The 14,679-nt window shown below is 42.7% G+C and overlaps 1 protein-coding gene across 2 annotated transcripts in view; it reads left to right on the top strand.

Moving 5' to 3' along the window:
- Positions 1–14,679, top strand: part of UBE2F (ubiquitin conjugating enzyme E2 F (putative)) — a 108,085-nt gene that overhangs the window by 13,682 nt on the left and 79,724 nt on the right. For both annotated transcript variants that reach the window (XM_044673325.1, XM_044673324.1), the window contains exon 2: positions 14,259–14,392. In XM_044673325.1, the coding sequence (XP_044529260.1) occupies positions 14,275–14,392 (118 nt within the window). In that variant the 5' untranslated portion in view covers positions 14,259–14,274. The remainder of the gene's footprint in view (positions 1–14,258; positions 14,393–14,679) is intronic.

Here is a 14,679-nt window from a genome sequence, read left to right as displayed (position 1 = left end):
CTTTACAACACCCTTGGGAGGTAGGTGTTATTATTATCCCCAATTTACAGATAGGGGAAGTGAGGCAAACATAGGTTAAGTAACTTGCATAGGACCACACAGCTAGTATATGTCTGAGACTAGATTTGAACTCAGGTTCTTCCTGTCTGCTGGCCTGATGCTTTATCTGTTGTGCCACCATGTTGGCAAGTTCTTTCAGTATTCTAGGATATATTTTCAATTTGGGCCAGGTGACATGACTTCACAGAGAGCAGCTTATTGAAAGTTCTTTTATTGTGAGTTATAATTCTCTGCCAACCAAATTTTGTTCCATACTTTGCCACTCCAAAAAAAGATTGTAAGAAAACACAGAGATGATTAGTTTTCTCTTTCTATCTTTATCGTCTCATTTGCCCTAAGCAGTGATCTTATCCCAGTTTTGGTCTTGCTCCCAGTGTGACTTTTAAAAGAACACCATTTTCTTGTCGTTAGCATTTATTCTTATTGTTGTTCATTCATTTTCAGTCATATCCAACTAGGGGTTTTCTTGGCAAAGACACTAGAGTGGTTTGCCATTTCCTTCTCCAGTTCATTTTACACATGAGGAACCGAGAGAAACAGGGTGAAGTCTCTTGCTCAGGGTCCCATGGCTGGTAAGAATCTGAGGTTGAATTTTAACTCGGGAAGATGAGTCTTCCTGATTACAAGCCTACTCACTGCTCCATCCACCTCGCTGTCCGTAGCATTCATAACACTTTTCATTTAGGACTTTCTAATATTTTTCAGACATGCTTCCAGGGCTCTGTTTTTCCTGTATTTGTATTTAATCATTTGTCCTTGCTTCTTTCTTCCTTTCGTTTTCCATTCAGAATTTTAGCTGGTGAATGCATTCCCTGTCCACCAATATCTGCTCCTTCCTGGGATTATTCATGTTTGTATTATTAGAATTTTTTTCTTGAAAGATCTCAACCATCTTAAGCTAACTTCCTCCGTTTTATTTTAGATCTGTCTTACGTGTCCTTTCTCTGAATTCCTTGTTACCTTCTTTCCCCAAATCTAGGGGGCATATTTGACTAATTCACACTTTCTTGGCCTTATTGATCATGTATATTAAGGGGTAATGATTATTTTCTCCCAAAGTTCCAGTAATTCCAACCTCTGCAACTAGTTGTTCCTTTACTGGTCATAATCTCTCCAGAAGAGCAGTTCCCCTCACTGTTTCCAATTAGGGAAGAATGCTATTATCATCAAGGCAAATTGATAATTTAGCTACTGTTCTACTGTTAACAGAAACAGAATTGCAGATAGTTGAAACCAAATTTCCTTCCTTGCCAGCTTTGAAACGTCTGAAACTCATTTATTCATTTCCGATTTAGTCTGTTTGGCCTTTAGCAGAGGTTGGCAGACTGGGGCATCTAGAGCAGATGCTGTTTTTGAATGGCTCATGACCTAATGGTTTTTAAGTAAAAAATTTTAATTTGCCAACCTGCGGTCTAGAGTGTACTTGTATCACAGTGTTGTTTCTCTTCCTACGTTAATCCTCTCACCCAAATATTCTTCACCACATTTCAATTGGACTTGAGTAGTTTGTAGGAGTATTTATCTTCCCAATAACCTGGGTGCCTCTGGTGCCTCCGGTTCTTTTATCTTTGTGCTCCTCTGGCCATATTTGAGTCACGAGATAGAGCCCACAGATCTTCAGTGATATCAGAAACTGGAATCATTTACGTTAAAATCTCTTGTTCCTTTTGCTTGTTGCCCACATGTTGTATGTTTGTGAGTAGAAATACGAGGTTACTGGTGTCACTCCTCTCTTCTTACTGACTCTCTGGCCTTAATAACTCTTCTTACAGCTTGGGGGCTTCTCTGACTGCTGTCTTAGAAGTCACATGTTGGTATTCTTTTCTCTCTTCTTTAGACTGTCTCCAGGGAAATCGATTTTTATCTCCGTTCCTGGCTAGAAATTCCTCATTTGTGTTTCTGAAGTCCTAGTTCATACATCTATGCTCTGTTCTTAGCTATTTTCTTCCCTAATCTACTGTTCTTTAATGGAGCACAACTTTTTTTTTTCTTTTAAAACTCTTACCTTCCATTTTGGAATTGATACTGTGTACTGATTCCAAGACAGAAGAGCAGTAAGGGCTAGGCTATTGGGGTTAAGTGACTTGCTCAGAGTCACACATCTGGGGAAGTATCTGAGGTCAGATTCAAATACAGGACCTTTTGTCTCTAGAACTGGCTCTTTATCCACTGAGCCACCGAGGTGTCCCTGAAGCACCAACTTTTAATTGCTAGACATGATGGATATACTGCTCATGTCCCTAAAAGTTTTTAATTTGTTTCATTTAGCTCCAGAGGCATAACTGAATGAAAGTTACAGGGAAAGAGCTTTTGGCTCAGTATTAGGAAAAACTTAAAAACTGGAGCTATCCAAAATGAAAAATGGTTTCTTTGTTGTAGTAAGTTGCCCATCACTGGAAGTATTCAAGCACAGGGACCTTGTCAGGGATTTTGTGGATGGGAGTTTTTCTGTTGTGCTTTGGGCTAGAGGACCTCAGACAGCCTAGACTAGAGCAGTTTCTCATCCCATCCAGCTGTTCCTGGGCCTCTCCCTTCCCAGGCCTTTACTCACCTTTTATTGAAACCATGTAATTGACAGGATGGTTTTAAATAATAAAATGAAGCTATTAGTACTACAAACCAACTCCCCAAACTGCTGCCATTTAATCTTTTTATTTGGGACTGTTATGGTCACCTTCAGTACCTCCAGAGAAGTTACCGTAGTACATGCTCTGCTCTCATCAGGCCATCTCCACTCAGGTCTGGGCAGTAAAGGAGGGTATTGATTTTGTGTGGGTGGGTGAGAGAAAGGGAGACAGGAGTGGAGGAGAGTCTGTCTCTCAAGACAAAATTTGATTTCTACATTATAGGTAGAAGCAGTGGTGGCCCTCTAATACCAGTTTATATCAGAATTAGAGGGGAGATATGCTACTTTCAGGGGTTTTATGGGTGCTTTGCACCTCCAATTACTGCACCCCAGTATTACTGTTCTGGTTCCATTGACCTAGTTATGCCACTTTCAAAAAAGCTGAGTAGAACTTCCTAGATGATTCAGCAAGAAGTTAAACACAGGTTCAAGCCTAAAAGAACTGAAAATGAACTTGCAAGGAAAGGCACTTGAAAGCCCTCCCCACCCCAAACCTCCCTCTTGGACTTATATAGTTGATTTGTTTTAACCCAAGTGGAAATACCATGCCCTGTGGCCTGAAGCGGTTTTTCAAAGTGGCCTCAGCCTTCCTTGTCAGCCTTTTATTCCTCACTACTTGTCTTTAAGCCTGCTGCTGCTCTTCCTTCATGCACACTCTGGTCTCATCCGTAGTCCTTAAATGATGATGATCTGAGGGCTGAGAGCTCAGAGAGTCCCCTCCCCCTGCTGATTCAATAGATAGCTTAAAGATTTGCTTCAGGCTTAGGTACAAGCTTTTGAGCTCATTGGATCTTGATCAGGTCAGGGGGTTGCTGTATACTTGATCCAATTAGGTTCACCCTGATTGTCCTGCCTTGGAGCTTCCCTGAGCTTTAGGCAAAAAAGATCAATACTTAGTACTTAATACTTAGTACTACCAACCACCCCAAAGTGTGGACCAAGTCCTTATCTCAAGCTCAGACTAGAATTCCCTGGGCTGGGGCTCTAGATTTCTCCCCAGGTTTGTACACTCAGGGCTGCTCATCTGCCTTTGGTGTGTGTCCCCCTTTCACCCATGTATGGATCTCACCTATGGCCCCAAGAATGAAGCAAGCACAGCACCCTCATCCCAGTAAACTGGCTTGGCAGGTGGGCTAAAGTGAGTGGAGAGTAACTGACAGTGAGTGAGGGGAGTCTGATCTCAAGCACAGGAATGAAGACTTGCCCCTGGGTAATGGACAGATAAGAATGGTCTCCTCAGCAGCTGAAATACGGTCTGTGGAGCCTTAGAGCTTGGTCACACTTCAGAGATGCCACGTCGTCTACTGCATCCCAGTCTGCCTCCAGTTGTCCTGACTTGTGTTTTGCCACTGGTCCCTGAAAGGGAGAATGACGCTGATGGCTTTGTGTACCTCTGCATCACTTAAATCCAGTTCACGCACAAGTCGGGACTGTACCTTGTGACATCCTTGTTCCTCTTGGAAAACAAGGGACAAACAATAGTCACAGTGTTGTTTGATTCTGTTAACTTCACTTTGCATCAATTTATTCAGATCTTTCCATGCTTCTCTGTGTTCATCCCACATTATTTTAGCACAGAAATATTACATTATTGTAATCATATTCATTTACCACAATTTGTTTAACCATTCCCCAGTTGATGGGCATCTGCTTTACTTCTAACTCTTTAACTATCACAAAAAGTGCTGCTGTAAAGATTTTGGCATAATAAGGGAACTTTTTTCTTTTCAACACAGCTTCCTTAGGGTATAAACCCAATAATGGTGTCTAGTTCCAAGAGTACAGGCATTTTAGTCACTTTATTTGTATAACTCCAAATTGCTTTCCAAAATGGTTGTATCATTTCACAGCTCCACCAACAATGTACTAGCGTGCCTATCTTTCTACATCCCCTCCAACATGGACTTACCTTTTTTTTTTCCAATTTGCAGTGTCAGGTGAAATCTTTGTTTTGATTTGCATTTCTTCTTATTAGTGATTTGGAGGTTTTTTTCATGTTGTGAATACTTTGTAATTCCTTTTTTTGAAAACTTTTTGTTCATATCTTTTGAGCATTTATGTTGGGGAATGTCTCTCAGTTTTATATATCTTGGATTTGAAACCCTCATCTGAGAAACTTGAGATAAAGGGGTTTTTTCCTCATTGAACCACTTCCCTTCTTATCTTAAATGTCTTAATTTTGTCTGTGCAGAAGCTTTTCAGTTTTAGGTAATCAAGGACTATCTAGTTTATCTTTTGCAATTGCCTCTGTATCTTGTTGGGTTAGAATATATTTCTTTCTCACAGCCAAAAGGTATTTTAGGTATGTTTCTTTTCTAATTTTTTTCATAGTATGGTCTTTAATTATCAAGATTGCATCTCCATTTAGAACATAGTGTGAGGTTTGGTCTAGGCCTTATTTCTTCCAGATGGCTTTCCAGTTTTCCCAGTAGCTTTTTATCAAACAGAGTTTTCCTAGGTAAATTTATGTTTTCCATTTAATCATACACTGGGTCTGTTATTTCTAAATCTCCCTTGTCTGGTATGTTCCATTGTTCTATCTCTCTATTCTTTTGAGTTGACACTCTCGAAGGAAGACAGAGGCAAGGAGGGGGAGCATTTGATACTGGAGGGGACAGCTGTTGCTAAGAAACAGAGGTGAGATGTCATATTGTGCGTAAGGAACAGCAAGTAGGCTGATATATGGCTGGACCCTCCTTAGAGTCAGACCTGTGCTTAGGAGGCTATATTGGAGTGAGGAGACAGTCAAGGCTAGAAGATGAGCCAGGAGACTATTATAGTTGTCCAAGTGAGAGGTGATTCGTATCCTTCATATTTACATATAGATCATAGATCTTATTTGATTATAATGTCCTTGAGGGCAGGGACTATGTCACTTTCCATGTAATCCCAGCCGCAACTACTTAGATGTCTAGAATATAGTAAACTTAATGTTTATGGAATTGTACGATTGTCCTCCATTCTTCCAATTGCAAGCTGTTCTTAAAGTGGAAGGTTTACTTTAAGAGGATTTGGGAGTGAGGGGGCAGGTAGGTAGCACAGTGGATAGAGCACCAGGCCTGGAATAGGGAGGACCTGGGATCAAATCTGCTCTCAGACCCTGGACAAGTCACTTAACACCTCCATTTGCCTTGCCTTTGCCCTTTTATCTTAGAGTTGCTACTAAGGCATTTAAAAAAAAAAAAAAAGAGGATCTGGGAGTGGAACTATACTTTGTACTGTCACCACAAGCCTACAGAAACCTTTTTTGTTTCTCATCCTAACCCAAGCATTTTTCTGCTGAGAGAAAGAGAAAGATAGAATGGTTCAAACCAGCACAAGTCTCTTCATGCTCTAGACCATTTTTCTTTAACGTAAGTCACTTCAAAGTCATATTTTATCAAATTCTTAGAGAAGGGAAATTTTCTAACAAGAATTAACTAACTTGTTGCCTCATCCAACAGAAGAGAATTATTTTCCTAAAACCACTCAGTCCCTCTCTGACCACTCTCCACAGAGTGACCCAAAATAATTCCAATCCGCCGCCCCCCCCCCCCAGATTACTATTTTAATCCCCACTGTGATTTGAGGAAGGCTATCTCCCATTCTTAGTCTGGTTACTACCCCAAATCCATTCTCCTGGAGCTTAGCTATACTTTTTAAATACTTTTCCTAAAAGAAAAGAGATAGGGCAAAGAGAAAGGGGAAAAGAATTTAGTAAAGGGCATTGTTTCTCCTGAGAAACTAGAGAGATATTTCTTAATATCTTCAGTTGAAACTAAAAACAAAGGTTTTACCATGCTACCAGAAACACATGAGCTTTTGGTTGTTTGATTAGACCTCTGACACAAACAAGTGTACTTTTTAGTCAAAGTGGCCAGTAGTATACATTATGCTTTCTGTTAGACATTATTTTTTCCCATTTTCTTAGATATTTTATTTTTCCAATTGCATATAATAACCATTTTTAACATTTTTTAATGAAATTATAAGATCCAAATTATCTCCCTTCCTCCCTTCTTCCTTCCTTCCTGACATGGTAAGCAGATCCATATTGATGATGTTTTAGGAGAATACTCATATAAAACCAAAATCCCAAAATAAAAACACAAAATAAAATAAAATGAGAAATAGATTGCTTCCATACCGATTCTGACTCCATCAGTTCTTTCTCTGGAGGTAGATGACATGCTTTGTCATAATTAGGGCAAAGATTCTTAACCTGGAGTCTGAGAACTTAGAAAAAAAATTCTCTATTTGGAGAACTATTTCATTGTAATTGTTTTCCTTTGTAATCCTCTGTATTTTGTTTTGTGCATTCAGAAACATCATTCTGAGAAGAGGCCCATAAGATTCACCAGGGATGCTTTAGGACACACTGAGCCAAAATTCCTTTTTTAAATTTTGTTCCATTTTTATTATCATGGAAAGCACATTTCCATATTGGCCATTGTTGTACGAACACACTCATATATAACCAAAACCCCAAATAAAGCCATAAATACACTGATATGAAAGATAGTCTGCTTTGATCTGCATCCATCTGACCCCAACAGTTCTTTTTCTGAAGGTGTCAGAATGCCTATGTCTAATCTCTAGTCATTTGTGAGTAATGAAGGAGGAGAAGAGAGGAAGGACTTTTAGAGCTCCCTTTATTTTCTTTTGTACTTGATTTTTTTCTTGATCCCAAAACCATAAGAAGGAGTGATGGTGAAAAGAATGACAAACAACTTCTCTCTATTGGGCATCCTTCATCTTTTTATATTAAGCCTCTAGAGCTGTGATTTTCCTCGCTAATAGTGATCTTGTTTTTGAGGGGAGTCTGATAAAGTGCCCCATTTATGCTGTGTATTTCACAAACTTCCTTTTCCCAGACAATCTCTCATTGAGACTGATTAGGCCAAATTCAGTCTGAAGGAGAACTCGTGTTTATTGACACTAAGATTTTAAGGCATGCATAGCTTTATTTGTTGAAAAGTGATGCCATTCTCTTTAGATTCTTGGGGCTTGCCAGTATAATACTTTTTTATTAATCAATGTCAGTTGATGTGTTATTTTTGGCATATGCTTAACGGCTCCCAAAGGTCCACTTACTGTAGCTGCTCTCATCGCTTACAATGAAGGAATGGGGCTGAGAAATGAGGCTAAGATGGTGGTGCCAAATAATTCTTCCCAAAGAATAGTTGGAGTTTATCTCATAAGATGCAAATAACATTGATAGAACAGTAGCTCCCCAAAGCTCCTAACAGAAGTCATACCCACTTAAGAATTCCCTGTTTGGCAGAGTATTTGAGAAGTGTTGTCTTTTTCCCCATTTAATAGAGATGGCATAGAGTAGTGGAAAGATCATCAGATTTAGAGTCTGAAAATCAATCAGACAGCATTTATTAACCTCTTGGGACAGGCTTTGACTTCCAACTTGAAAATTTACCATCTGACTGTAGGCAAATCATTTAGTCTCTTTCAGCCTGAGTTTCTTCATTTATAAAATGGGGATCATAATGTTTATACTACCTATCTTATAAAGGTGGTATAATATTGTATCACATAACTATGAGCATAATAAGCTTTGGAGTTGTGATCCAGGAGCAAGCTAAAGCCACCTTTGCTGCCTCTAAATCATTACAGTGTTTTTTGCCCAAGGAAGTGATCTCATACTACTTTCAAGGGATTTGAGTACATTTGGAGAGTATGGAATATTTTTTTAAAGGATGTTTTGTTCTGTTGGAAGGAGCTAAAGGAAGTCTTCTCTCACATATAGTTCCTTGGAGGGCCTGAGATACGCATTCCTGCCCATTTAGTGCCCAAGGAACTATTAGAGGGTTAGAATGGGAGGCTGTTTTTAAACTGCAGAGCCAGAAACTCTAGGGCTGTGTTGGTGAACCTATGGCACATGTGCCAGAACATGCCAGAGGAGGCTGCTCCCTTCCCCCTCTCCATGCACCTCTAAGGACATTCCTTACGTGACCTGGCCCTCTGCCCAGCAGCCCAAAGGGAGCACCTCCTCCCCTGTCTGGGGTAAGGGAGGGGTGCTCACATGCGGTGTGAGGGTTGCAGTTTGGGCACTCAGTCTCTAAAAGGTTCACCGTCACTGTTCTAGGAGCTCCCTACCTTGATTTGGCCTTTAAAGTCTTTCACAGTTCAGCTCCAGCCTACCTTGTAAGGCTGGTTGTATATTATTCTCTCACCCATTTCCCTGTGCAGCCAAGCTGGCCCTTTACATGTTGTAACTCCTACCCTTACCCAGACTGTTCCCTGTGACTGGAATGCTTTCCCTCCCTGTCTCTGCTGTCTCTTGGAATTCTTACTCTATTCAGGACTCCGTTCAAGTGCCACCTCTTTCAGGAGTCTTTTTTCTGATACTCCCAATTGTGTTTGTTAAAATCCTGCTCCCCAGTCAGTGAGTGAATATATATTTATATATTATTTATCTTTTATTTACTAATTTGTGTACATGTTGTGACCCACATACACATACACACACCCTATTGAATGTAAGCACCTTCAGGCAGGGACTGCCCTACTTCTGTATTTATATTTCAAGTTGCCTGGCCCAGGTGCTTAATAATTGTTTACTGGCTGGTTGATTGATTGATTGATGGATGGATGGATTGAAGAGAGAGCTTTAAACTTCTATTAAAAGCATTCCTGTAGCCCATCTCTTCTTTGACATTAAAGAGACATTAAGTTCTTCCCCATGGTAGGGGAATGGAGATGAACCAGGGAAAAGGAAAGGTTGGCCAAATACTGCCTCTCTGTTGGAACTCAAGGCACAGCATGGGACATTAGAAACGAAGGATCCAGAAATAAGCTTGAACTTTCTTCACTGTAGATTTTGGTTCCGTCCAAACAAAATGAAAATTGGTTTTTATTGGAATGTAGTACTTGTCGGTTTGTGTCGAGAATCATGTCCTCTCGAGCAGCGGTTACTGAAAAATCATTTCTGCTGCTTGTTGTTGACTTGGGCTGGAAGGGCTTCTGCTAGTGACCATGTCAGCCAGTTAGCTATTGTCCTTTGTAGTGAGAGGACTAAAACGATGGGATTCCTGGTAATGTCTAAATTGGATTTAAGAGGGGCAGAGTTACACCAACTTGTCTGGCCTCCCAATCCTCTTCCAGAGTCATCGAAGTCCTGTGGCCAGACAACTGGCCATGGCTCAGGCAGGGGGCAGTCTGCTGCAGGCCTTGTGTCTGACTAAACTCTAAGTGCTCCGCAGCTCCCACTTCTGTTGCTTCCATGTCCATTGGAACAAATTGTTCTCAACTGCCAGGGGAAGTCTTCATGTGCCTCTAACTCATTAATGCATTTGAAACCTGTTGGCCCCTCAGCCAGGTTTAGCCCGCCTGCCAAGATGGTTTGCTGGGCATGGCCACTGCATGCTACACAGCCTCTTGAGCCACAAATGAGAGCTGGGTGGCAGGTGGGTACCAGAACAGGAAAGCAGCCCCGAAAAGGGCTCAACAAGCCGCCACACCAGAGGTGCTAGTATTGCCTCAGCACTCTGTATACCCCACATGGGCTATAATAGTTGTGACTTGCCCACCCTTATGGAACAGCTTGCTTGGGGCCATTGAAGACCAACTGAATGAGGACTTAATTTATTTTTTTCTCCAAAACAAAATCATATTTATTTCTAAATACAAAGTAGCAAATTAAAAGATTGCATGTGAAAGCAAGAATATTCCTCTATTCCTGAATGAGGACTTAAAAAAAAAAAAACCCACATAATCTTGCCTTTTGCCTTAGAATCAATGCTTAAGTATCCATTCCAAGGCAAAAGATCAGTAAGGGCTAGGCAGTTGGGATTAACTGATTTGCCCAGGGTCACACAGCCAGGAAGTGACTGATACCAGATTTGAATCCAGTACCTCCCATCTCCAGACCTGGATCTCTACCCACTGAGCCACCTAGCTGCCCTGGAATGAGGACTTTAAAAACTGCCTTCCATTCCCATGTACCTTCTTCCCAGTTAACTCTTGCATCTTGGGAAGTCCATAGAGTTTTACTAACATGGTAGTCTTACATGTTAGGTGAGTACCAAATCCCTAGATGTTTCCCTAAGATGTTCTGGGAATTCTGTCCTTCTTAGGGCATTTTAGTATTCTTTCAACTACTGTAGGTCAATTTTAGGTGTTTAATGAAAGGAGATCATTTGTCTTAAAGTAAGCACATCTCTAGTAACTTTAGAGTCATTGGAAGGAAAGGGAATAACTGTTTTCATAAATGGTTTATCCAAAATAGGAAAAGGAGAGATGTTTTTCTGTGTCTTCTGTAGTTGTGATTCAAAGCCCCCCATTGCCCACTGCAGGGTTCCTGTTTGTGAGGTTCACATCCCAGGGTAGATGCAGTCATGAATATAAATGAGAAGCTGACTTAAGAATATACAAGGCTTTGTCCCTGACCAGATTGGTTTGCAAACTCTACACAGATACTATATTCAGTACCAGTGATTTTGTTTGCTTTTTTTTTTGGATTATTTGAATTATAATTTTTTATTTTAGAAATATTCTTAATTTGGTCATGAATAGAACACGAGGATAGGAGAGTTGGTAGGTAGAAGTGTGTAGATGCCAAGAGTCCTTATCTCAGAGGTCATTGTGGCTTCCTACGAGGGATTGGTAAAGGAATCAAGATGGAGAGGAGAAGTGATCTTCAGAAGATGGTTTAGCTTGGAGATAAGTGGGAGTCTGGAGTAATAATAATAGTGATAATGTTAGCCAACATAAAGATTCCACTCGTGCCAGACACTGTGCACTTTGCAATTATTTTCTCATTTGATCCTCACAACAACCCTATGGGATGGGTGCTGTTATCCCCATTTTACAGTTGAGAAACTGAGGCAGACAGAGGTGAAATGACTTGCCCAGGGCCATATACCTAATAAAGCATGATTTGAACTCAGGTTTTCCTGCCTCCAGGCCCAGGCTCTACGAAGAAAGAATTAAAATTCTTTGTCTATTTTGAGTTAATCAATCAAGAACTTAAAGTACCCTACTTAACACTGAGTAAATCACTAATAGAAAAAGTTGACTCCAAAAGGCCACAAGCACTGCCCTCTGGGCAGTGCTAGGCAAATTGAAAGACTGTGATTGGTTCCTGTGAAAAGAGGGAGAGACAGGAAGTGCCGTGGAAAAAGGGGTATAAAAGGCAAGACCCAAAAGAAGATCTTTTGGAGAGGCTTGCAGGGTGAGTGACTGAAGCTGAAGGAAGAGGCTTGCGTTGGTGGAACCCTTGCTGAAGACACCACCGACTCCCCGGAGATGGAGGCTTGAGGGAGCCCTTGCGGGGTGGTGAGCTGGACTTCTTCGGACAGCAGCTATAGGGTATCTAGCTAGCCAGTATTTTCTACTTTTACTACATTTCTCTTCTTTTACTATATTTACATTATATTAAATTATTAAAAGCTACTAACAGCTTCATAATTTAATTTTAACCATTACAGCTCTATCCACTGTGTCCTTAGCTGCCTCTAAGACAATGCAAGGAATGGTAGAATCCGATTATAGAGAGCAAGTGGTTTGACTTGGGAAGAGTCCCAATGACCAGAGGGCACAAGGGTCTGAGAGGAGACTCTTAGGGGTCCCAGACTGCGGAAAGGCCCATTGTGGTTTGAAATGAAATGCCTGAGGATGTGATCAAACCGACTTCTGAGCCAGGGGTAGGAGAAGATCTGGGCAAAAAAGCTTTGGGGTTCTTAGCATCCTGGTCTCTGACTTTGTCAGCGTTTAGAGTGCTCATGGTAAAGACGTTCCCTCTGCTGATGCTCTTCCCTGGCTCTTCTATCATTTATAACCTTCAGGAGATGTCACGGTGTATGAGAGTGCAGACTTGGAACTAGGTTTTCCTGACTACAAAGCTGCCTCTGTGCAATAGCAGAGAGACCCAGAAGTGTAGCTGGTCAGCCCTCTGGTTTCCCAGGGGTGCCACACTTCTGTAGTGTTGTTGATTGGGATATGGGTGAAGGATCTCCTCTGGTGGCTAATTTCTGTTCCTTACCACACAAATCATGGAGGTAAATACTCCTATGAGGAGGCTCTCGAGCCCTCTGCTAGGCAAAAGGATGTCAGCAGGGCAGAGAAATCCTTCATCGGCACGTTGCAGCCTCGTCCAGTCCTCTTAGGCCATAAAAGAGAAGATAGAGTCACAGTCCCCTGCTTCCTTCAGTGACCTAAAAGTGGAGCAAACTTAGTTCAGCAGTCAGGACACAGACCTCATCCATCAAACAAATTACAGGTAAAGGAAGTCAGGCACAGACAGGCCGATGGAGGATTCACAGGGCTTTGGGGACAGCTGAGCTGCTGCTTCTGGCTTCCTTTCTAGGGAGAGTCCATCGTCCCCTCCTGGGGGGCAGACGTTGGTCTGGTGAGCTCAAAATGAAGATGGACTTTTAGTTATCCAAAATTTGAAGAATTCTAATTGGCTAGTGTGTGTTATCACGGTCTTCTCTTCGAGTCCTTCCTGTGGCACTATAGAGCAGGTGTTTGGTGGTCTTGCTACCTGGCCCTCTGCTCAGCCGCCTGCCGCACATGCGCTTCCACGAGGCTGCCAGGCTGATGGGAGCGGGGCTGGGAGGGGGCAGCCCGGGTGAAAGTGTCTTCTCCCTCCAGCCAAAGGGAACTTGGACTTTGAAGTAAAATTCCCCTCCTGGTTATCATTTTTCATTAAAACAGGCGAGGTGATGTTAAATGGGCTTAGCTACACTTTAGGCTTGAAGAAGCTTCATGTCCAGAAAATCGATTCCCTCATTCTCAGCCTTCTTCCATGAATGGGACTCTTCACTGGGGCCTATATAGGAATTTTCTATCAGAGAATTTTCCTTTGCAGAATTCTCCTCCTTGCCACCTCTGTGCTGTATTTTCAGCTTTTTTCTAGATCACATTAAATAGGATTGATTTTACTTTTGTTTCCTATTGGGTAAAAAGCCTTCTACGGTGCATGGGCCTGCTGACGCTGACAATAGGCCCAGCGGGATTCGGGCCACAGCCTTGGCTTCCTGCTCTAGCTCCCTGCCCTGTACCCCTGGGCCACAGCCTCCTGAGGATGCCTCCTCCGGACTGTCCAGTTAACTGACAGCCAATACATAGAAATAGTCCTATGAGAAGAAATGAGTGTTAGCCCAGTCCACTCCCTCGATTGACATTTGTCTTTTTATGCATCTGGCAGCTTTGTGAGTTCTGATTAGCATATGGTTGGAAGCCAGAGCTCATACGTGCTGAGCCGTGGCCTGGGCAGCTCTCTCTGTACCCCGCACGGCTTTGGTTATGGTCCTTTGTCCAGGCCTTTCTCAGGGCACTGTGGTCAGACCCAACAGTGTTTGGAGAAGAGGGGACGCATGGCAGAAAGATGCACTTAAAGGGAAGGGAGCCCCGGGGCTGAGGAGGTGGGGAGCAAGCCCCAAGATCTCGCCTCTGATGGGTCCTCTCAGGATGCACCGTGGGGGGGTCAGCGGAGCTCTTCTGAGACCCCGCTGTGGTCACAAGAAAGTACGGCCAAAGCAGAGCTGGGCAGCCTGAATCTTCCCTGCAAGAGGCTCCCGGTAAGTCCTTTCTGCTTGACCCAAGGTAATCCCTCGTTTCTGGCCCTCTCTTCCAGGGTAAAGGTAGCAGGAATGCTCACATTGGCGAGCAAACTGAAGAGGGATGAGGGCGTTAAAGGATCCCGTCCATCCGGCCCAGCCTCGGACTCCACACGGAGAGTGTCTGTGAGGGACAAGCTGCTCGTTAAAGGTAATCGGCTTCCTGCCCATCATGCTCAGAGGACGGAGACCGAGGGGAAAGCCCTGGTAGAGGCTCTGCGGGTACACCCTGGGAGCACTGACTGTCCCAGAGGAAGGGGCAGGCTGTGCCTCATCTAGAAGGACAGTCACCATCTGTAAGGCCAGAAGGGTCCTGGGAGCCCATCGAGCCCAACCCTTTCGTTTTAGATGAGGAAAATGGAGGCCCAGAAATTTGTGTGAGGCCAGGCCAGCTGGTAAGTGGCAGAGGAGTGATTTCAGATCCAGGGCCCCTTCCAC

Source organism: Gracilinanus agilis, chromosome 4 (assembly GCF_016433145.1).
Source record: "Gracilinanus agilis isolate LMUSP501 chromosome 4, AgileGrace, whole genome shotgun sequence".
Lineage (NCBI taxonomy): Eukaryota > Metazoa > Chordata > Mammalia > Didelphimorphia > Didelphidae > Gracilinanus > Gracilinanus agilis.
This window is presented reverse-complemented; position numbering and strand designations above follow the sequence as displayed.